At 42.2% G+C, this 24342-nt stretch overlaps 1 protein-coding gene across 6 annotated transcripts in view; it reads left to right on the forward strand.

Moving 5' to 3' along the window:
• STK11IP (serine/threonine kinase 11 interacting protein) overlaps positions 1-14211 on the forward strand; it is an 84471-nt gene extending 70260 nt beyond the window's left edge. For all 6 annotated transcript variants that reach the window (XM_077447783.1, XM_077447785.1, XM_077447786.1 and 3 more), the window contains exon 25: positions 13771-14211. In XM_077447783.1, coding sequence (XP_077303909.1) covers positions 13771-13911 — 141 coding nt within the window. In that variant the 3' untranslated portion in view covers positions 13912-14211. The remainder of the gene's footprint in view (positions 1-13770) is intronic.
• The last annotated feature ends 10131 nt before the right edge of the window (positions 14212-24342 follow it).

Genomic DNA, 24342 nt, shown 5'->3' on the forward strand with positions numbered 1-24342 from the left:
CCTGGGCAGGAAGGGGGAGTGTCTGGTATTGAAGTGGTTAAGCAGTGGGGGGTGACCAAAAAGGGCAGGGCCAGCAATTTATACTGCGGACATAGTTGAAAACTCATGTGATGATGGGCGATTTTGGCATTTTCACTTTGGGTCATAGTCCCCGTTCATACGGGGCGTACTAAAGTGTATGCCCATGGGAGCTTGTGTTTACCCACACAGGGATGAACAGTTTTTTCTGTGCAATCCCCATGCAGACAGTCTCATTGATGTCAGTTGGGGCACAGCGGCTGGGTGAACACAACGGCCTAGCCCCAGTATTTCCAAGTAATGCAACTGTATTTTATAATAAAGGTTAACTGTAATCCAGAGGGTCTTGATGTAATCCGGCATGCTCTCTAGGATATTCCTGAGCAAGCTGACAAAAGTTACAAAGCTTTTTATTAAGGTACAAAGCGGGCAAGCAGCAGAAAGTTAAAGTGCGTAATCCTCCGTATTAAATCGCCACGTTCTTCGTACTCCACGCCTGATTAGCGTCTTGAAAGGTTGTAATTTTTTATGGAGGATTATGCACTTTACCTTTCCGCTGCTTGCCTGTTTTTGCACTTTAAATAAATTATTAATAATGAGCTTTGTGGATTGAACACTTTGATTTACAAGTCCTCAGGGGGGTGATGACTTTTTGTCACATTGGTAAATTGTTTGCCTAATTTATGCCATTAGACCGTGGTTTCCATGTGCGAGGCATTTGATAAGAAGTGGATTGGAATGAGCATCGCTGTATGATATGCTGACAGAATTTACAGCTAGCTGAGGGGTCTGGTGTCCGGAGTGTTTAAAGGGGACTTCACTCCCAAGATAGACTTGCAACCTCGCCTCCTTCTGTTTTTTATTTTTTTTATAAATACTCCAGTTGGCCCCCCTTGCACATGCCTCCATTCTTGCCTAGGTGAGAATGATGTATACTTGCTTGAACAGCCTCCTAGGTAGGGATGAGCCGAACACCCCCCGGTTCGGTTCGCACCAGAACTTTCGAATGGACCCCAAATTCGAACGAACGTTAGAACCCCATTGAAGTCTATGGGACTCGAACGTTCGAAATGAAAAGTGCTAATTTTAACGGCTAATATGCAAGATACTGTCCTAAAAAGGGTTTGGGGACCTGGCTCCTGCCCCAGGGGACATGGGTCAATGCCTAAAATGTTTTTAAAAACGGCCGTTTTGGCGGGAGCACTGATTTTAATGACGATTAAAGTGAAAAAAAAAAGTGAAATATTCCTTTAAATATGGTGCCTGGGGGGTGTCTGTAGTATGCCTGTGAAGTGCCACGTGTTTCCCGTGTTTAAAACAGTCTCTGCACAAAATGACATTAAACGGAAATAACACCATTTAAAACTGCTTGCGGTTTTAATGTTATATCTGGTTCCTGCAATATGGTTGAAAATCATTGATAAAAATGGCATGGGTAGCCCTCCCTGCCCATTACCAGCCTATTTGGGTCTTGTACGCATATTAAGGGGAACCCCGTACCCATATTAAAAAAAGGAAATGCGTGTGGCCCCCAGGCCCTATATACTCAGAACAGCAGTATACAGGTGGTGCAAACAAGACAGGGACTGTGTAGGTTTGTTGTGTTAAGTTGAATCTGTTTGTCATTTTCAACTGGTACATTTTTAAAGTGTAGCTCCAGTCAAAAAAACTATTTTTAAGCTTTTTGGAAAACATAGGGAAGGGTTATCACCCCTGTATAATTTTTCTCGTCCATCTTTTTTCATCTCACTTGCTGTTGTCTCCTTCCGTTTGCAAGTAGGAGATGTTTGTAAATTGGATGTTTGAAAGTAGGGGCCTGCCCTATATGCTCTGCAGAAATGGCGGAACAAGGTGTTGGTTTTGCCACAACATTGTAAGCCCTGAAAGTGACTCTTGGTGGGCGCTGGAGCGTCCTGCTGTGAACGATTATATCAAGAATTGTAATTACATGCCATTGTTGAACAGTGGTAGAAAAATTGACCTTTGGTGGTTGTGGTGCTGGTGCCACAACACTATAAGTCCTCACCGTTACTCTGGGTGGGCACAGGAAGGGGCCCTCCTGTGAAATATTATATCAAGAATTGTAATTACATGTCCCTGTTAAACAGGGGCAGAAAAATTGGGCCTTAGGCACTGGTGCTGGTGCCACGACACTGCAACCTCTGCCATATACTCTAGTTTTAATGCAGGAATTAGCCCTGCTGTAAAGCATTGCATCAAAAATTGTAATTAAACGCCCCTGTTAAACAGGGGCAGAAAAATTGGGCCTTAGGCACTGCTGCTGGTGCCACCACACTGCAACCTCTCCCATATACTCTTGTTTGATTGCAGGAATTAGCCCTGCTGCAAAGCATTGCATCAAAAATTGTACTTAAACGCCCCTGTTAAACAGGGGCAGAAAAATTGGGCTGATGGCATCAACCAGAACCAGAAATGTTCTTCCAACATATCAGCGGAGGAGGAAGAGGATAGACAGTCAACATAACAGGACAGTCACTCAGCATCAGCATAGGCAGTCTTGAAGGGATGTGGTATTTAAAAAAAAAAATATTCGGTTACATCAGCTTCAGGTGCTTGGTAGCTGTGGGTGATCCAAGACTGATTCATCTTGATGAAGGTCAGTCGATCAACTGATTCGGTGGACAGGCGCACCCTGTGATCGGTAACAAAGCCACCAGCAGCACTGAAGGTGCGTTCCGAAAGAATGCTGGATGCAGGACAGGCCAGTAGCTCAATTGCATACTGTGCAAGCTCTGGCCAGTGATCCATCCTCAAGACCCAGTAAGCCAGAGGATTTTCGGTGGGAAAGGTGTCCAAATCTGACCTTGCCCCTAGGTATTCCTGCACCATGTAAATCAGACGCTGGCGATGGGTGCTGGAACCGATCATACCTTGGGGCTGCGGACTAAAAAATTGTCTGAAAGCATCAGTCAGACGGCCACCTTCTCCACCGCTCCTTCTGACCGATGCCTCAGCAACACGTTGTCCAGGACCAGGAGTTTGTAACCTCCCAGTCTCTGGGAACGCGTTGCACAGACCTTTCTGCAAGGCCTCCCGGAGATGTCTCATCCTCTGCTCCCTCTGCGATGGCAAGATAAGGTCGGCAACCTTACCCTTGTACCGTGGATCAAGGAGAGTGGCCAGCCAGTAATGGTCCCTCTCCTTGATCCGAAGAATACGAGGATCCTTCCGCAGGCTTTGCAGGATCAGGGAGGCCATGCAGCGTAGGTTAGCTGTAGGCTGGCACTCAGCATCAGCAGTCTTGTTCGACTCGAACACGAAGCTCATCCCTACTCCTAGGATATCCCTGGTACATAAGCAGCTGGATGCCAGCATTGGTAGGGCATCATTGGGGACCCAGAAGAGACATCCCAATGATATGACGCCTGATACGCCCGACACCAACGATGGGGCACTATGCCTCCCCCTGACGCCAACAATGGGGCACTATGCCTCCCCCTACTGACCACAGGCACGATGCTACTGAATGCCACACCTGGGACATTGTTTACTCTTATTGATGCCGGCCTGGGACACACCCCACTGGCCACAGTCCAGCCCTCCTATAGTCCCGAAGGACCGTAAACTGGCCCATTGTATGGAAAGTTTGAAGACCCCTGCCTTAGAGGTACCCTTGAGATAATTTTCAGGTCTTGGGGACCCCTGCTGAAACCATTTCCTTGGGGGTTAGTGGAAATAATGCCCCCTTACATTGTAGTCAGAAGGCTCTGACTCTGGGTAAAAAAGATTGTTGGTGTCCTGCCGCTGAAGTTACTTAATGGCGATGGCCTTGGAACTATGCAGGCACAATCAAATGGGAGGTCAATTGGCCACAGCTCAGGGAACCTCTAACAACCTTTGGAGGAACCCTAGGATTCCATGCAACCCCAGCTGAGAATGGCTGCTTCAGAGTGGGGGAGTTCCCCTTTTGTCATCAGAATTGAGGTCCCCATTGGAGGATTTCCCCTCAATTCCTGAGACAACCCAAAATTTTGAATTTTCACTCTTCGTGATAATGGTAAACAGGACAAATAGGGGAATCTTTCTAATGGGGACACAACCCAACACCCAGATTAAACCCTTGTACCGCTATGTCCTTACCTCCACCTAAATATTTATAATAATTATAACATGTGCTCACACTCTTGTACAAAAAAAATGGGCAGCGCTGGTCAAAGTGCCAATTCCTATAAACAAGTATATCCACATATACAATATGTCATTGACGATATCCAACGTTCAATAAAACACTATGTCCCCTTTCAGTGTATCACCCCACATAGATGGACTCTTTTGGATATACAGTAAATTGTTTTTCTCAAGATCTTCATAAGTAAACACTTCTCCCTGTGTCTTGTGCTCTACAAACAGAACTGTGCACAAAAGAATAAAGCATCTCGATACAGCACTGATCTACCTCTGGCATACCTTCAGCACAGTTACTTCCTGGTCCGCATGAATATAGTGATGTCACTCAAGCCCCGCCCCTATATATATATATATATATATATATAATATATTTTTTTTTTTTTACAATTTTAGCTTTTTAACAGCCCTGTGAGGGTTGGTGAAATATCAGTTGTCTAAATGGACACCCAACATCTCACTTTTTGAGACAGAGAAAGAGATTGAGGACACAATTTCCTCAATCTTTTCCTCTCTATGCAGAGGCTTCCTTTCGTTCTCAAACTGAAACACAGGGAGGGCCCAAGGGGGGATTGGTTCCAGTAATTGCACCCATTCCTGCTGCTGTGTGCCCCCCCCCCCTTTAACCTTATGTATTTGTGTGTGTGTATGGACACAGTGCTAGCATGGAAGTGAACCCGCACGAGTGCCCCCATAGCAAGCAACTCGCTATGGTGGGCACTTCGAGAAGCCAGGAGCATTGACAGGGGACCCCAGAAGAGGAGGATCAGGGCTGCTCTATGCAAAACCATTTGACAGAGCAGGTAAGTAGGACAAGTTTTTATTAAAAAAAAAAAAAAAAAAAAAAGTGTTTACAATTACTTTAGGTTCTGCGTATTGGATTTCTGCTGGTTACCGATCGTGGTGTATGATAGAAGTTTTTATTTCTGAGTAATTCAGCAATGCCTCATCTTATCTGTAGACATAAAAAACACATGGAGAATATTTTGACATTCAGAAAGCTGTGAAGACAGATTTTCCACAGCTTTAAATTCCAGGGCAAGTCTCTGTCTGAGTGACCAGTCTGAGAAATTTGGATGTAGAGATAAGCTGGAGTAGAGGATTCAGGGGGATGAAGGATGTTGTGATTGGTGATTAGCACAGGGTTAGTGGGAAGTCTTGGATGTTGAACTAACACATTCCTGGCAGTGGAAAACATTAGCAGGAACCCGACACCTGAATAGAGCTGTATTTCTAAAATCGCACAGCTGCTAATTTAAGCGGACCCATACCTAAATGTTCATTGTCTGCATTGAAGCCGAACCATTAAATACACATAGGGGAGCTGTATTACCTGCCAAAGAATTTTTTTTTTGTCCACCCTCTCCTGAGATTTATCCAGCTCTGCCCCATAGCACAGTCCTGTCTGGAAAGTGTGGATACCTGGCCTTTTTTATCTGCTGCAGTTTCACTTTCTCTTACAAGTCTCCTACCCGCCCACTGATGAGCTCATCTCTCTGCTTTCTCCTCCTATCCGCATGATACTTGCATTGCAGCACACTTGATATGAACTTTTGTGTTCCTGATGATTATTGTAACAGGACTGAAAGTGATAAGTGTTATTTTACCTGGCAGAGGATTTTTTCCTGTCCACTCTATCCTGATATTTATACAGCTCTGCCACATGGCATAGCCCTGCCTGTCTGGGAGACCCCGTCTTTCATTGCCACGGGTTCAGCAGGTAGATTTTGTCTAATTCTCAGAGTTCAGATTAAGGCTCCACTGATTATCGGCACATTTAGCCAGTATATATTACATTTTTGTAAACCTTTCTTTCTTTTTTCTTTCTATCGTTTGCACCCTGCAGAGGGTGCAACACAGAAGCATCACTATAAACAGGCCTAAACTTACCTTTCAATCAGAACAGCGCCACACCTACATTCTCTCCCAATTAATTCATGATGTCTACTTTAGCAAGTACCCGCAGGGAGGGGGTGTTTGTGAAAAAGCAGTCTAGCCACGTGTGTGTGCGTAATGGGTGGGAGTATTGATGCTCTGTTATGTGATTTGCATGCCCATACATCAAACGGCAAACTTGCGAGTGCCCTGACGAAATGTCCAATGTCTTGGGCAGTTCAGCTACAGCATGCATGGGAGGAAGAGGTGCAGCATCCCGTGTCTTGGGCAGTTCAGCTACACAATGCATGGGAGGGAAAAAAAAGATGCATGCCGTCACAATCCTCATCTTGGCTGACTGGAAGTGACGCAAAGACGTTCGTGACTTCCCTACGCGTTTCGTCATTCAGAGGGCCAACGGGGGTGCTCCTGTTGACGTCTGGCGAAACGTGTAGGGAGAAGTTGGCACTGGTCACTTTTTTTTCTATATTTTCACATTGTTTTATATTGAGTTATTGTCACACGGAATTTATTTACTTTAATGGTATTTATGCTAATCACTACATCACAAGTATTTAACTCCTCTGGGTCAAATATATTTTTTCAGCTGCAAACATCAATAATGTGAGAGCACCTGCCAGAGGGTGTAACACATGAAATAACAATTTTTAATTTTATATATTTTTTTGAACCAGCATATATTCAGTTCACTTTAGCATTTTATTTCACTTTATATCTTTTTTTTTTTTATTCTGAAAGAGCCATAGTTGATAGCACTATTGGGATAATTTTTTTATTTTCACGGTGTACCCCAAATTGTCTGAGGGTACAACATTAACACTAGTTGATATCAAGGTTGGTTTACGCTTCCCGTTTTGATATCGCCAGCAAACCGTGGGGTTTTACTATCGGGGGGCACTGCCTTTTGTGCAGGGGGTGTAGCACAATTAGCATATCATAGGTGCTGCATTCTCTTATCTTGGCTTCCATCACCTTAACTTACTCCATCAAGTGAAATGATCAATCACCCTTCCGAACACTTCTGCCCTGCTTTGTTGCAATTAGCAGAGGCTATAACACATCTGAATAACGGCACAAAATTATAAGGTATTACACCTTGTGGAGGGTGTACATACTGATTATCGGCCCATTTAGCCAGTATATATTCAATTTTTGTCAATCCTTTCTTTTTTCTTTCTTGCTATCGTTTGCACCCTGCAGAGGGTGCAACACAGAAGCATCACTATAACAGGCCTAAACTTACCTACAGAATAGCGCCCCACCTACATTCTCTCCCAATTAATTCAAGTATACTCTATTCAGGTGATAGTGTATTTGTAGGAGCAGCAGTTCTCTTTCAAGCCTATCTGTACTTCCTTTCTGTGCTCGGATTTACCTACAACCCTCTTTAAAGTAGACATCCTGGTCAGAGCACGCTCCGATCCTTCTGAGACTCAAGCTAGAGCCTTCCAAGGTCAAACGGGGCCACTGGCGGCTTAATGACTTCCTCTTGAAGGATCTCGCAAGCAGGACGCAGTAAGAAAAAAAAAATTAAAACTTTTACTTTGTAGAGAATAATGCCCCAGAGATTTCTGTGGGAACTGTCCGGGAGGCACACAAGACAGCGATACGCGGACAATGTATAGAAAAATACCAGGCTACCGAGACCGCAGACAGCACAGCTATGGGACTTAGAATTTAGACTTTAGCCCTACAGAGACTACGTCGGCTATACTATGATAAAGGCAACAAAGACCACACTTTATTGGCACATAAACTCCGGGAACATACCCATACCTCGGCTCCCCAGGCCCTACGGCCTCCTTAGTTACGGCCTCCTCTACAACCCTAAACTACCCAACAGCTTAACCTCCCAGATGATATCTCCATGGTTGCAGAGGAAGCTCTTTCACTATGGACACTTGGTGAATCCAATGTCTAGGGTCCTATTACCTTTGGACAAACTCAGAACAAAGCATGAGCTCCCCCCGTAGCACCTTCTTTGGCTACCTCCAAATTCGCACTTACCATCACCCCAACCCTCCAATTCGCTAAGCCATCCCCATTCGAATGCTTAATCAGGCCCCACACAGAAAGGACTGACTTCAGACATGTATAAACTCTTAAACTCCTAGGACAGTGATGGTGAACCTTGGAACCCCAGATGTTTTGGAACTACATTTCCCATGATGCTCATGCACTCTGCAGTGTAGGTGAGCATCATGGGAAATGTAGTTCCAAAACATCTGGAGTGCCAAGGTGAGCCATTACTGTCCTAGGATATGGTCTTTCAGGGGAAACATAGATACAAATGTGCAAATGGGAGGCACATCTCGGAGAGGAATTATCCCTTGAACAATGGGCCGCTATATGGTCTTGGTCTTGGGTGGCCAAGAGCGCTATGTGCACGCTCCTATAAAGAGAACGCATACAAGGGGCTCTCCTACTGGTACCAGACACAGTCTTGCCTACACGCTATGTATACATCGGCCTCGGATGCCGGATGTCTCCAGGACCGGGGCATGTTATTCCACATCTACTGGAATTGTCCATCTCTCCAGTCTTACTGGCTTCGGGCCAGGGACTGCTCCACTGGCTGTTTGAGGTGGATATCCCTCTCTCTCCCTTTTTTAAATTTTTTTTTTTTTTTTAACTGGGTCTTCCCCCTGCTAAATTACTCAGTTTAGCCAAAAAATTGTCCACACATATATTAACGATGAAGGTATAAGTAGAAAAGAGATTCTCCTGCGCTAGTACGGAGTGCCTTAGTACAAATGGTAGTATTTCCTGGTAGTGAAGTGATCATGCATACCCCGCTGCCTAGGCCGACTAGGAGAAGTCCGAAATGCTATGTAGAAAAAAGAAAGAAAGGCGGGTGGTCTGATGCATGAATCATAGTAAAGAGTTTCAATTCCAACAAACATGAGTTAATACAGGGCTGGATACTACGTATTTATAAATTAAAATAGTACTATCTAACGACAATGTTGTCACTAGATGGATGGACATAAAATAATACCTATACAAGGGTTAAAATGAGATGTATACTTGGCTAACGTGTTTCGAAGGTTTTCCTTTTCATCAGAGCCTTGGTCTGCATGTTATAATAGAGAGACAACTGGATGGGTGGTATAACTCTAGTTGAGTTGGTGTAACCATATGAGTGAACTATTCTTTACTTTTGGGATTTATTCTTCCACATCGCAGTGTTCTATATTAAATAGACATATGTACAGAATTGCAGACGATAATATAAATATTAGAATTGTAATATATATTTTAAAAAAAATCAGGATTATATGTGTGTGTGTGTATGTGTGTGTATGTGTGTATATATATATATATATATATATATATATATATATATATATATATATATATATATATATATATATATATATATATATATATATAATGGAGAACAGTATAAAAACCAATCCAGAGTGTAAAAAAAAAAGTGTTTGTCAATGTGTATATATATATATATGTATGTGTGTGTACATACACATGTGTATACACCCAAATTTGATAACAGTTGACAACCACCATTCATCTGTTGAAAAAATTACGAAGAGAACAGAGATAACCAACGCGTTTCGAGTCTAAGATATTGGTTCTCTTCTTCAGGGGTAGGAGATTACAAAAGGACGTGAATACGTCTATAATTAGTAGAGCAGGACGTGTAAAAGGTATATATGCATGACAACATCATGTTAACAAGCATAGAACTTACATTTCACAATTGTATGTTTACTAACCATATACATTACATAAACATTCAGAATATCTTGCATCCGATTTAAAAACGCTAAGAACAAACTACGGCCAGAAGTCCACCCAAATTCCAGTCCACAAAGATAGGGCTGCAACTTAAGGCGCATCAATGCCCAAAAGGGGGGTCACTCACAAAGGGCGTCCTGGGGGAACCCTCTAGTTTTCCCTCGGTATGTATTGAAGTGATGGTAATCGCTGTGGGGACAAGAGAGAAAGGCAAATAGTCCAATACATAAGCCAAATGAATGGAGAAATCTACCCAACGTTAGGCTGTATCTAGATTTCCATATATGTACAGTACATACAGATATATATGTATATATCTGTATGTATAAAAGCACACATGGAGTAAAACATGGAATATATACCTGCCCAGCCATTCACATGGATACTGGAAACTATTAGGAACCCATTCCAGGTTAGAAACAAAATCCAGGAAAGTTCCTAGATATTGCCAGGGAGCAGAGAACCTAAAATGAAATAGAAAGGGGGTATATACAAAAGATAGGAGGTTATACTGCTGAGAAAGGAGTGTGATTTGAGAGAAGATCCAAGTGCGCATGCTCACGAAACGCGTCCATTACCGATGACAACATCCCCTTGAGCCACCTGTATCCTGTGCTCCAAGCCTCGTTCTGAGGCCGTCTTCCGAAACCGGCGTTACCATCATACGGAAGCATATGGATTAAAAGCCTGGATAGATGGACTGAATAGACGTTTTTGGGGAAAACGTCACTCGAGACTTACATACCATGCATGTTTACCTACGTTTACATGCGAGTGCACATCTTGATGCTTATTAAACTTGTTGTATAAAACTATTGCACCCAGAGGCGCCTCTCCATTTGTTTTCTTTGAAAAGATAGGAGTTGAAAAGTCAAATCACCTCCTATAAAGATCTTAGGTATCCCCTATAGGGGTATAGCACAAACAAAAGGTTGTTTGAATAGAAGCCAGATCTGTATGTACATATATGGAAATCTAGATACAGCCTAACGTTGGGTAGATTTCTCCATTAATTTGGCTTATGTATTGGACTATTTGCCTTTCTCCCTTGTCCCTACAGCGATTAATGTCACTTCAATGCATACTAAGGGAAAACTAGAGGGTGACCCCCCCTTTTGGGCATTGATGCGCCTTGAGTTGCAGCCCTATCTTTGTGGACTGCAATTTGGGTGGACTTCTGGCCGTAGTTTGTTGTTAGCGTTTTTAAATCGGATGCAAGATATTCTGAATATATATGCAATGTATATGGTTAGTATACATACAATTGTGAAATGTAAGTTCTATGCTTGTTAACATGATGTTGCCATGCATATATACCCTTTACACATTCTCCTCTACCAATTATAGACGTATTCACGTCCCGTTGTAACATCCTACCCCTGAAGAAGAGAACCAATATCTTAGCCCTTGTACACACAGTCGGAGATTCCGATGGAATGTGTCCGATCGGACCGTTTTGTTGGATATTCCGACTGTGTGTGGTCTCCATCGGACTGTTTCCGTCGGAATATCCGACGGACCAAGTTTTCCAACTTGTTGGTAAAATTTTCAGACAAAATGCTCAGACATACTCCGATCATCTGTGAATGGCTATTCTCTGGATGCAGTCAAAGTAAGCAAAGTCAGCAAATCTGACTTTAACACTAAGCCCTTGTACACACGGTAGGAGAATCCGTCGGAATGTGTCCTATCGGACCGTGTTGTCGGATAATCCGACTGTGTGTGGTATGCATCGGACTGATTCCGTCGGACCCAATTTTCCAACTTGTTGGAAATATTTTCCGACCAACTGGTTCGATCGGACATACTCCGATCATGTGTAGAGAATTCCGATCGGCCAAAGTGCCACGCATGCTCAGATCAAATTCCTAGACCAAAGCTATTGGCTACTAGCCTGAACGTAGTCGTAACGAAATAACGTCATCACGTCGGATTTTCCGACAACTTTGTCCGACCGTGTGTATGCAACAGTTTCGGACAAAATCCGACGGATTTGGTTGTCGCAATCTCCGACCATGTGTACAAGGGCTTAGACTCAAAATGCGTTGGGCATGTCAGTTGTCTTCATCATTTTTTCAACAGATCAATGGTGGTCGTCAACTGTTTTTATCAAATTGCATATATTTGTATCTGCCTCCAGTATACATTTTATATAGTGTACATGTAATCGCCTATTTTAACCTTGATCCATTAAAACTTTATATTTTTTTACTCCCTTGTGACCTCATAGTTGCTCACTGCCCTTTCAAAGTCTCATTTAGAGGAAATGTGTTGCTTTATTTATCCAATTTTAGGGATGTGGGTGATTGCAGCTTTTGTTTTGTGACTATTTAGCACTATTTAAAGAATTCTTGATGAATGAGAATGGGCGTGTGGGAGAGTTGAGCAGTGATACTGGAAATGATGGTGTTGGAAACCATGTGATCCTGACTGTCTACATGAAGTGGTGGTGACGCAAAGTCACTGATATTAATGCAGGCAGGAGAAACAAAATATCACTTATCAACACAGCTGACTCCGTATAAACTTTCATGATGAGGCAGTATGAAAATAATGCAGAAGGGGTTAGAGGCGAGTCTGGGGGAATAAACTCAAATACAGTTGTCTGTAGTTTGTTTTTATTGGCCAGGAAGACCTATGGGTATTACATCACACAGTAAGTGGACTTTGTCTAAAACAACCCAATGTAGATCTTATACTGTTCTCCATAGAAATATATATTACGATTCTAATATTTGTATTATCGTCTGCAATTTTCTACCTATGTCTATTTGGTGTCTGTTTAATATAAAACACTGTGATGTGGAAGGATAAATCCCAAAAGTGAAGGATATTTCTCTCATATGGTTGCACCAACTCAACTAGAGTTATACCACCCATCCAGTTGTCTCTCTGTTATAACACGCAGACCAAGGCTCTGATGAAGAGGAAAACCCTCGAAACACGTTGGCCACGTAGTCATCTAATTTTAACCCTTTGTATGGGTATTATTTTATGTCAGTCCATCTAGTGACAACATAGTCGTTATATAGTATTACTATTTTGAATACGTAGTATCCACCCCTGTATTAACTCATTTGTTTATTGGAATAAACTCTTTACTATTATTCATGCATCAGACCACACGCCTTCCTTTCTTTTTTTCTACATATATTAACAGCGGCTAGATGTCTAGTAGCCTGTCAATGGAAACCACAAAACCCCCCGACAATTATCTGATGCCAGAATCCTGAAGGTGGAGGGTTATCCATGGTCAAAGTGAGAATCACGATTTTTTTGCTTATAATAAAAAGATCACAATTCTCACGGCGCAAAATCTTCCACATTTATACAAAAAAAAACTTAGGCTAACTAGTTAGTTATTTTTTATTTTTTTTTTTAATTCGTTAAAGTGTATTCCCCCCCCCCCCCCCCCAAAAAAAAAATGCATTTGAACGACTGCTGTGCAAATACAGTGTGACATAAAATATTGCAACAACCACCATTTTATTCTCCAGTGTCTCAAGTAAAAAGTGTGTGTATATGTATATGTATATGTATGTATGTGTATATATATATATATATATATATATATATGTGTGTATGTGTGTATATGTATGTATATGTATATATATATATATATATATATATATATATATATATATATATATAAATATAAATGCTTGGGGGTTCTAAGTAATTTTCTAGCAAAAAAAAAAAAATTTTTTTACTTGAAATCATAGGGGGTTATTTCCTTTGTGTCAATCCTGATATATGAAGGCTGCCTATGCCCTCTCCGGAGTTTTGTTATTGCCACGTCTCTTTCTTTCCTCCCACAGCTGTGTTTTTTACACTTTTTTTGTATTGAAAATACTAAAACCTAATAAAAATTGTCAATTATCCTTTTTAGAGCAGCTCTTTGCGATCTGTCTTTGTGACCATCCAATGACGTTCTTTGTTTTCTGTTTGCAGACGCAGCAGAAGGAAAGTTCTTGGCTTTTGTGGACGGAGAACCCGGATCTTCCCAAGGAGATAGCAGAGTGGCTGCGAGTTCCCTGGGAGGCCGAATATCACATACACTTCAATCCGGTTATCCATGAGACCCTGGACTGATGTGCACCGCACTATAGAGGAGTGTTCCTTCCAGGATTACTGAGTCACAGCAGGATTGTGTCCAGTATGGGGTGTTCAGGGGCAGGCTGGGGGTCCCGACTCCTATCGGGTTACCCTGTGAGAGAGGGGAGTGCTGATCTGCACGCTGACCCCATCCAAACTGTGCTAGGAGAGCGTTGATGGAGATACGGCAGACTTTGCACTATTGTTGTGTTTTTTTTTTTGTTTTTTTCTAATTTCTGAAATTTCAGAATTTCCCATTTTAATGTTGTATTGTAATAAAGTTTCTACCCCATTTTACAGGATTCCTTCTGGACTCTTTATCTCTGCACCAAGTTTCTCTTTGTATTTCTGTCCATCCAGTCCTGATATTTGCAAAACTCTGCCGCACAGCCCTGTCTGGAATGGTAGGAGCGCCTGGTTTTCTCTGCAGCAGATGAGCAGCACCTTCAGGTTTCGTCCACCACACTGTGACTGGACAGTGAAAGGAGAATCAGCAGACTGATGAGCTCGTCACTCTGCTCTCTTTTCCTATCAGCAAGTCCCATGTTGGCACAAAGCTGATTTCTTATGCTGCTTCTCCCTCTCCCAATCAGAGCTCTGCTGTTCAGGGATTGCAAGAGGCCAATACCAAGTCAAATTCGGGTACTTCCACTGCTTGGGGAAGGGAAGGGGATCACCTCTCCAGGTGGAAATGTGGATATAGAACTCTCCTCGGAACTGGAACACCAGGTGCCGGCTAAGCATATAGCAACATGAGGCGAAAAGGAAGTTCCGGACAGCCGCACTCCGGAATATAGCCTTTATTTGTAAAAAGTCCAACAGATACAAGCCACAGCGCAACAAATCACTGTTAAGTGTGAAACGCGTCAGCTCGTTTGTCCCATTTTTTGCTGTGGCTTGTATCTGTTGGACTTTTTACAAATAAAGGCTATATTCTGGAGTACGGCTGTCCAGAACTTCCTTTTCGCCTCATGTTACTTCCACTGCTTGCATAAAAAAAAAAAAAGTAAATTTAAAGTAGAGCTCCAACAAGCTAAAAATTAAACAACACATTAAAAGATTCACTACTTGAAGACCAGGCTTTTTCTGACACTTTTTGTTTTCACGTTTAAATTGGTATTTTTTGCTAGAAAATTACTTAACCCCCAAACATATATATATATATATATATATACATACATAATGTATATACATTTTTTAGCAGAGGCCCTAGGGAATAAAATGGCTATTGTTGCAATTTTTTATGTCACATGGTATTTACGCAGAGGTTTTCCAAACGCAATTTTTTGGGAAAAAATACATCCTTTAACCACTTGCCAACAGCAGCCGCAGTCTTACTGCCACAGAATGACACGGCTGGGCGAAATGACGTTATATAATGTTGTTTTGCCCTGTGGCCACTAGGGCTGCTGCTCTCCCCTGGAGCTGATGCGAGTGCCCAGCGGTCACGATCACCGCCAGACTCTCGCAATCACTGGTGACACACCGAGAACCAAGATCTGTGTGTGTAAACAGTTTCCAGTTCTATGAGGGGAGAAGAGACTGATCTTTGTTCATGCAGAGTATGAACAGCAACCTGTCCCCTCCCCCTTCAGTTAGAGCACAGAGGGGGAACACAGTTAACCCCTTGATCGCCCCCTAGTGTTTACCCCTTCCCTGCCAGTAACATTTTTTTACATTACAGTAATCAGTGCATTTTTATAGCACTGATTTCTGTATAAATGACAATGGTCCCAAAATAGTCAAAAGTGTATGATGTGTCCGCCATAATGTTGCAGTCCCGATAAAAATTGCAGATCACTGCCATTACTAGTAAAAAATAATACAAATGCTATAAATCTATCCTCTATTTTTGGGGATATTTATTATAGCAAAAAGTACAAAATTGTGCGGTTTTTTTTTTTGTTTTGTTTTTGTTTTTCAAAATTGACGCTCTTTATTTTTTTAAATTTTTTGTCAATAGAGCAAAAAAAACACAGAGGTGATCAAATACCACCAAAAGAAAGCTATATTTGTCAGGGAAAAAGGACGTAATTTTTGTTTGGGTGCAACGTCGCATGACCATGCAATTGTTAGTAAAAGTGACACTGAATCACAATAAATGGCCTGGTCATTCAGCAGCCAATTCTCTGGGGCTGAATAAAAAAAAAAAGTGAAGTGACGACACACTACAGTACTTAAAAATCTCCATAGGTGAAGGCTTTATACGCCTTTAACTTTAGAGTTACAGAGGGGAGGTCTAGTGCTAGAATTATTGCTCTCGCTCAAACGTCTGCGGCAATACCTCACATGGGTGCTTTGAACGCCGTTCACATAAACGTACGCGCCTTAAGTGTGCGTCTGCTTCTGTGCGCGACCGCAGAGGGATGGAGCACTTTAAAAAAATATATATTTATTTTAATTATCTATTTTACTTTTTCATTTTTACACTGTCCGTTTAAAAAAAAAATACAAAATTATCGGCTGCCACTTTTATTTCCTTAATATAGAAATAAGCATGACACGCCCTCTTTATGGAGAGATCTGCGGTCAGAAAGACCCCAAATCTTTTTACCTTTTTAAAAGCTTTAATTTCTTTATTTTTTTCTTTTCCCTTCATTTTTTTTTTTCTCCTTTTTTATTTATTTATTTATTTTAACGTTGCTCCAGTCCTCCAAGGCCATAGATTCAATCAAAAAGGGATTTTCTTAATTTACAGGGGTTTCCTCACTTCATATTTGGCTATGGGAAAGGAAGTGAAGGAAAATCTCCCCAATGGGACATAGATGGTAAAAAATAAACTGACTGGGGTTATACCCTCCTTTACTCTATCCAAAATGTAAAAAAATATGTTTTGCCTATAGTTCTACTGTAAATGACAAAAAGCAGCTTTTGCTGCAATATTCAATGCAGAGATTTTCCCTGCAGTACATTTCATGCTGCTAGATGTCCTCGGCCTGATGACAAGCCTCATTCAACCCACTTCCTCTGAGCCCGGGTTGCCCCGGACCTGCCCCCCACCCTGTGATTAGACAGTGAAAGGGGAAGTACAACAAACAGCTCCTTCTTGTCACTTTACTCTCTCCTCCTGTCAGCAAGTTGAAGGCATTTTCTTCTTTTCAGTCTCCTGCTGTCTATTAAGCTGCTGGGGTTGCAGGAAATACCCAGCGCTGGCATGGAGGAGTGTGAGACCCTGGTACTTCCAAAGGAATGCAGAAAGAATGTTCATCAATGGCAGCCCTCCCGGTTTGTTCTACTGTCAGGTTTCTTTAAAATATTTGGTGTAAGGGCTTGTCGTGCACTTCAAGCGAAAACTCCACTGCTGTGTACTAAGATGTCATGTATATGCTGCAGACCAGTGCCCACTTTAACCACTTGACCTCCTGGAAGATTTACCCCCCTTCATGACCAGGCTATTCTTTGCAATACGGCCCTTTGTTTCTTTAACTGACTATTGCGCGGTCGTGCGACACTGTATGGAAAAAAATGTATGTCCTTTTTTACCCACAAATGGAGCTTTCTTTTGGTGGTATTTAATCACCTCTGCGTTTTTCTATTTCTTGCACTATAAACAAAAAAAACAACAATTTTGAAAAAATAAAAATAAATATATATATATATAATTTTTTTTTTTTTTTTTTTTTTTACTTTCTGCTATAAAACATATCCAAAAAAAAAAATTTTAAAAATCTAATTTTTTTTAAAATTTAGCCCAATATGTATTCTGCTACATATTTTCAAATGTCAATAAGCGTATATTGATTGGTTTGTGCAAAGGTTATAGCATCTAAAAACTATGGGATATTTTTATGTGATTTTTTATTTTATTTTTTTACTAGTAATGGCGGTGTTCTGTCACATTGGGAAACCCATCAGATTAGGTAATTGAAGTGACGTTTTCGTCAGCTGACTGACCAAAAATACTTACTGCGCACGCGTTCTACCGCTTCCTAATCTGACAGAACAGGAAGGAGGCAGCGGACATCTTGTTACACCCAGCAAAGTCTTGAATTTCACACTTATTTTAGCAGTATACTGAGCTTATATACTGAAATGCAGTAATTCACCGTGACCGAGTGAGCGTGTCCAAAAATGTCTTGTCAGTGCCTTATGACTATAAGTTTTGTGCAGTGCTGGGGTGTACCAAGATGGCGCTCGCGATCTGACTGCAGCCTTGCCTGCTGGTTCTAAAATTCAACATCAAGAATGTTTCACAGATTTCTAAATACTCTATTTCAGTATATAAGCTCAGTTTACTGCTAAAATACGTGTGAAGTTCAAGACTTCACTGGGTGTAACAAGATGTCCGCTGCTTCCTTCCTGTTCTGTCAGATTTGGAAACCTATTAGCAGTAGAAGGCATGCGCAGTGACTATTTTTGGTCAGTCAGCTGACGGAATATCACTTCTGTTACCTGATCTGACAGAACACCGGCGATCAGCAACTTATAGCGGGACTGCGATATCACGGTGGACGTTCAGACATTAAAGCCTCGTACACACGATCGGATTTTCTGATGGGATATGTGTGATCACAGACTGTTGGCGGAAAATCCGACCGTTTGTACGCTCCACAGGACAATTATTGTTGGATTTTCCGCTGACAAATGTTGGATGACAGGTTTTAAAATTTTCTGCGGACAAATGTCTGTTGTCGGATTTTCCAAGCGTGTGTACACAAGTCCATTGGATAAAAGTCCAAAGTATAAACACGCATGCTCAGAAGCAAGGACGAGCCGGAAACGGTCGGTCTTGTAAACTAGCGCTCGTAATGGAGAATTAACATTCGTGACTCAGCAAATTATGAAATCTCGAAATGCAGCGCACAATTCTCTTCTTCTTTAATGGGATAATAATGAAGCTGCTTTGCTGGTGACACTGATGGAGTTATTGCAAACTAATTTTCAAAGGCTTTTTTTTTTTCCCAGTGATATCAAAAATAATATAATTATGCTTTTTTATTTTTTATTTGGGCAGTTACCACAGCACCATTATCCTGTAGTTTTTAACATCAAAGATAGAACTATGTTGGTGTCCCTTGTTACATTTTAAAAAAATACAGTAAAATTAAGGCCTACTCCCAAACTGTCATTTGAAGTAAAACACATAGCCAAGTATTATTCTACACTTTTTTTTTTTTATTGTGCATTAAAAAAAGAAAACAAATAATATTAGACGTGCTATCTGCCAATAGAACTTAACCAAAAAGTGCATTCTATGCATCCAAAAATAGAAAATATACAAAATCATATCATTATTATTCAACTAAAAAATAAAATAAAAGCCTCATGCACGTGTCCTGCTCCTTTAATATAGGGGGTCACCAATGCCAGGAGGTGGTGAAAGCAGGGGTCTGTCATCCGGAGATAATTCTGAAAATCATCCGGATTATTCTCCTGGAGCTCCCGCAGCAAAGGCATATGACATAATTGGTCATGTTTAATAAAGCAACCAATTTTTGGTCCAAGAAATCCTCCTCCTCCTGTTCCTGGACTGGACTTGGGTGAAAGCAATAACTCCAAGGCCAATAATAAATAACACGTTATCTCCTCCGATTCCACAACATGGCTGGTTGGCGGCTGTTCAGAAACAAACTGAAAAGCGCAAATCAACCCTCGCCAAACTTCTACTAACACTAAATTAGCAGAAGGAGCCCAAAGGGTGGCGCTAAAGAGCTGAAAAATCACGTAGCACATCACTACGTTTGTATGCAAGACAAGTTCCTGGCCAACGGCCTTTAGACAAAAATCAAAGGTTTTGCCTGTGGAAAATCTGATCGTGTGTACGAGGCTTAACTGACACTTTTTGGGAACCAGCGACACTAATACAGTCAGTGCTAAAAATATGCACTGTCACTGTACTAATGACAATGACTGGAAAGGGGTTAACTGTGTGCCTAGCCTGTGCTTTTATGTACTGTGGGGGAGGTGCTTTTACTAGAAGGCATGGATCCTTGTCCCTGTTTTGCAGGAACACAGGATCCATGCGTTCCCTCCTGTCAGAACAGTGATCTGCCTTGTTTACATAGACAGACCGCCGTTCTACCTCTCTGCAGGATGGATCGGTGGATGCAGGCAGACATCGAATCTGCTGTACCAGCCGATCGGCTCCTGCTGTGTATAATCACAGTGGGAGCGAGCTGATGGCGGCATGCGTTTGTGCCCCCCCCCCCCCCCACCACCCGGAAGTGCAGAATCACACATATATATATATATATATATATATATATATATATATATATATACATACATACATATACACGTGATCCTGCCACTGATTTTGCCACTGGACATGAGGAAGGGAAGCTTGGGGGAGCTCCTGGTGCCTGTGCAGTTCTTAGCTGTGCTCACAAATGTTACAACGTTCTCGTCGGATCGCTGGGGAAGAAGAGACTGAGGAAATGCTTCCTCCTGCCTGCAGCAGACTGATGACCTCCTTTTAGCCTAGGCAGAGTCACTGACTGCAACACGAGGACGGCTTTTTACTGATAAAAGTATGTCCTGTTGTAAATTTTATGACATGTCGGGTTGACTCATTCAGACTTGTAAAGTTACTGAGAACTCCAATGTCCCAAACACCTCAAAAGTCATTTAGGAACTACAAGTTTAGTGTTAGCGGGTGGAATGCGGGCGAATAAAGGGAAGTTTGTTTCTGCTGATATGAGCGATCGGATTCGAATGTATTGAAGACACAAAGTGCCTACGTGGTGTTTTAAAGACAGGTCCTCCTTGATCATTTGTGCTGCACTGCCTAAAACAATAAGCGGCGTTGGAAGGGACACACGCTTCCTTCACGTGTGGCGTGTCCAGGATGTTTTCTTTATCCAGGGAGCCGCCTCTGTGTGCTCTTCTGAAAGAAGCAATTTCCTGAGCGGGTTAACCTGTTCCTGGGCTCCTCTGTGCCTTCAATCTCCTGTAATGTCATCTCGAGATATTCCATAGACCAGGGCTCTCCAAACTGTGGCCCCGGGGGCCAGGTGCAGCCCTTTGCTCCCTTTTCCAGCCCTTGGGAAACTATTTTGATACCAAAAATGGGACATAATTCTCACTGACACTAATAAAGGGGCACAAATGCTCCAAATTTAACCAACAGTGTGGCACAATACTTCCCAATGACACCAAAGATGGGACACAATACCTCCCAATGTAATCAATGATTGGGCACAATACCTCCCAATGTAACTAATGATGGGGCACAATACCTCCCAATGACAACAAAGATGGGACACCATACCTCCCAATGTAACCCAACGACGGGGCACAATACCTCCCAATGACAACAAAGATGGGGCACAATACCTCCCAATGACAACAAAGATGGGGCACAATACCTCCCAATGTAACCAATGATAGGGCAAAATACCTCCCAACGACAACAAAGATAGGGCACCATACCTCCCAATGTAACCCAACGACGGGGCACAATACCTCCCAATGACAACAAAGATGGGGCTCAATACCTCCCAATGACAACAATGATGGGGCACAATACTTCCCAATTACAATAAAGATGGGGCACAATACCTCCCAATGTAACTGACGGGGCACAATACCTCCCAATGACAACAATGATGGGGCACAATACTTCCCAATGACAACAAAGATGGGGCACAATACCTCACAATGTAACCCAAAGACGGGGCACAATACCTCCCAATGACAACAATGATGGGACACAATACTTCCCAATGACAACAAAGAGGGGACACAATACCTCCCAATGTAACCAATGATGGGGCACAATACTTCCCAATGACAACAAAGCTGGGGCACAATACCTCCCAATGTAACCAATGATGGCACTGAAACTGATGGGCACTAATAGGCAGCACTGATAGATGGCACTGATAGGTATTGAAAGGCAGCACTGATTAGCATAGCTGCTGGGCACAGGTGGGCATCACTGGTGGGCACTGGCAGACATTGCTAATGAGGCTGCACTGATAATCAATGCATTGATTATCAGTGCAGCCCCCCCCCCCCCCGTCTGGGGAGCGCTCTCTCTGAGTGAACTATGGCGTTAAGTCAGAACAATGGAACACCCGCCCCGTCGTCAGACTGCTATAGGCCGGGCAGGAAGGTGTTAAAGTGGAAGCATGGGGAAAATAAATGTAATTTGTAATGTAGTTAATCATTGGCATTGATCATTATATTTTGATGGTGAGAAAGGCTCCCCGTGGTTATAATATAATACCACAGTGGGAGGGATTCCACCACCCACATCGAATGCGTGGATTGGGGAATCGAATCCGTTTTTTTTTTGTTTTTGTTTTTTTTTGTTCAACCCACTACTTGAAGCATGCTGGAGGTTCCTTGCAAGTTTGGGGTTGCATTTCTGCAAAGTTGGAGATTTGGTCAGGATCCATGGTGTCCTCAATGCTGAGAAATACAGGCAGATATTTATCCATCAGGCCACACCATCAGGGAGGTGCGTGATATGCCCCAAATTTATTCTGCAGCAGGACAACGACCCCAAACATACAGAAAGTATGTCATTAAGAAATATCTTCAGCGTAAAGAAGAACAAGGAGTCCTGGAATGAGGGTTTGGCCTCCACAGAGCCCTGATCTCAACATTATCTGGCCTGTCTGGGATTACAAGGAGAGGCAGAAGGGCTTTGGGCAGTCTACATCCACAGGAGACCTGTGCTTAGTTCTCCAAGATGTTTGGAACAACCTACCTGCCGAGTTCCTTCAAAGACTGTGTACAAGTGTACCTAGAAGAACTGATGCTGGCTTGAAGGCAAATGGTGGTCACAGCAAATATTGATTGGATTTGGATTTCTCTTCTGTTAATTTATTTTCCATTTTGTCAATTGATAAAAATAAACTATTACCACTTGCCAACCAGCCGCCGTCATACTGCGGCAGGTTGGCTCGTTCCCGCGAATCGCCGTAGCAGTACGTGGGCCCTTTAAACAGCTATAGCAGGCGTGCCCTCTGCACGTTGGGGAAACTGATGCTCGTGGCATGCGGCCACGATGTCCGCGGGCCATGTGCGATCACTCCATAGAGAGGCGGAACGGGGATCTGTCAATGTAAACAAACAGATCCCTGTTCTGTCAGGGGAGTCGAGTGAGATTGTCTCTTCCTAGTGATCAGGAAAAGCGATCTTTCTCCTCCTCCAGTCAGACGCATCCCCCCCCCCCCCACAGTTAGAAACACCTCCCAGGGAACGCTTAATGCCTTGATCACCCCCTAGTGTTAACCCCTTCCCTGCCAGTGTCATTTATACAGTTATCCATGCATTTTTATAGCACTGATCGCTGGATAAATGTCAATGGTCCCAAAAAAGTGTCCGATCTGCTGCCATTACTAGTAAAATTATAATAATAAAAATGCCATAAATATATTCCCTATTTTGTAGATGCTATAACTTTTGCGCAAACCAATCTATTTTTTATTTTTTTTTACCAAAAATATGTAGCAGAATACATATTGGCCTAAACTGATGAAGACTTTTTTTGGGGATATTAATTATAGCAAAAAGTAAAAAATATATATATTTTTTTTCAAAATTGTCACTCTTTTTTTGTTTATAGCGCAAAAAAAAACCCCGCAGAGGTGATCAAATACCACCAAAAGAAAGCTCTATTTGTGGGGGGAAAAAAAGGACATCAGTTTTGTTTGGGTACACTGTCGCACGACCGCGCAATTGTCAGTTAAAGTGACGCAGTGCCGTATCGCAAAAAGTGGCCTGATCATTAGGGGGGGGGGGTGGAGGGGAATCTTCGGGGTCCTTAAGTCGTTAACACTTCTAGTTCTGAAAGAATTCTTTATTTACAGCATTTTTTCACACCTGCCTAAAACTTTTGCAAAGTACTATGGGGGTTATTTACTAAAGGAAAATCCACTTTGCACTGAAAGTACACTTGGAAGTAAAGTCGCTGTAGATCCGAGGGGGACATGCAAGGAAAAAAAACTGCATTTTAGCTTGCACATGATTGGATGATAAAATCAGCAGAGCTTCCCCGCATTTAAGATCTACAGCGACTGAACTTCCAAGTGTGCTTGCAGTGCAAAGTGGATTTGCCTTTCGTAAATAACCCCCTATGTGTGTATGTGTTTATATATGGTATTTACAGTGGGTATAGAAAAGAATCACTCCACCCTTTTAAAATAATCACATTTTGCTGCTTTGCAGCCTGAAATTGAAGGCAGACACAGTTTTTGTTTTATCCAGCATCAAATTTAACTGATCTTGGGCAGTTCTGCAAAGAAGAGCGCGCAAATATTGCAAAGTCTAGATGTGCAAAGTTAGTAGAGACAAATTCCACTAAAGGCTGCTGTTAAAGCAAAAGGTGGTTCAACAAAATAATAATAAAAAAATAAAAAAATCTTGACATGTTGGTATTATATCTTTCACTTGGATGTTATAGGTTGCACTGAGTAAATACAGCTGGATAAAACAAAAACTGTGTCTGTCTTCATGCCAGGCTGCAAAGCAACAAAA

Source organism: Lithobates pipiens, unplaced genomic scaffold (assembly GCF_037356315.1).
Source record: "Lithobates pipiens isolate NorthernLeopardFrog02 unplaced genomic scaffold, aLitPip1_a1.2 Scaffold_22, whole genome shotgun sequence".
Lineage (NCBI taxonomy): Eukaryota > Metazoa > Chordata > Amphibia > Anura > Ranidae > Lithobates > Lithobates pipiens.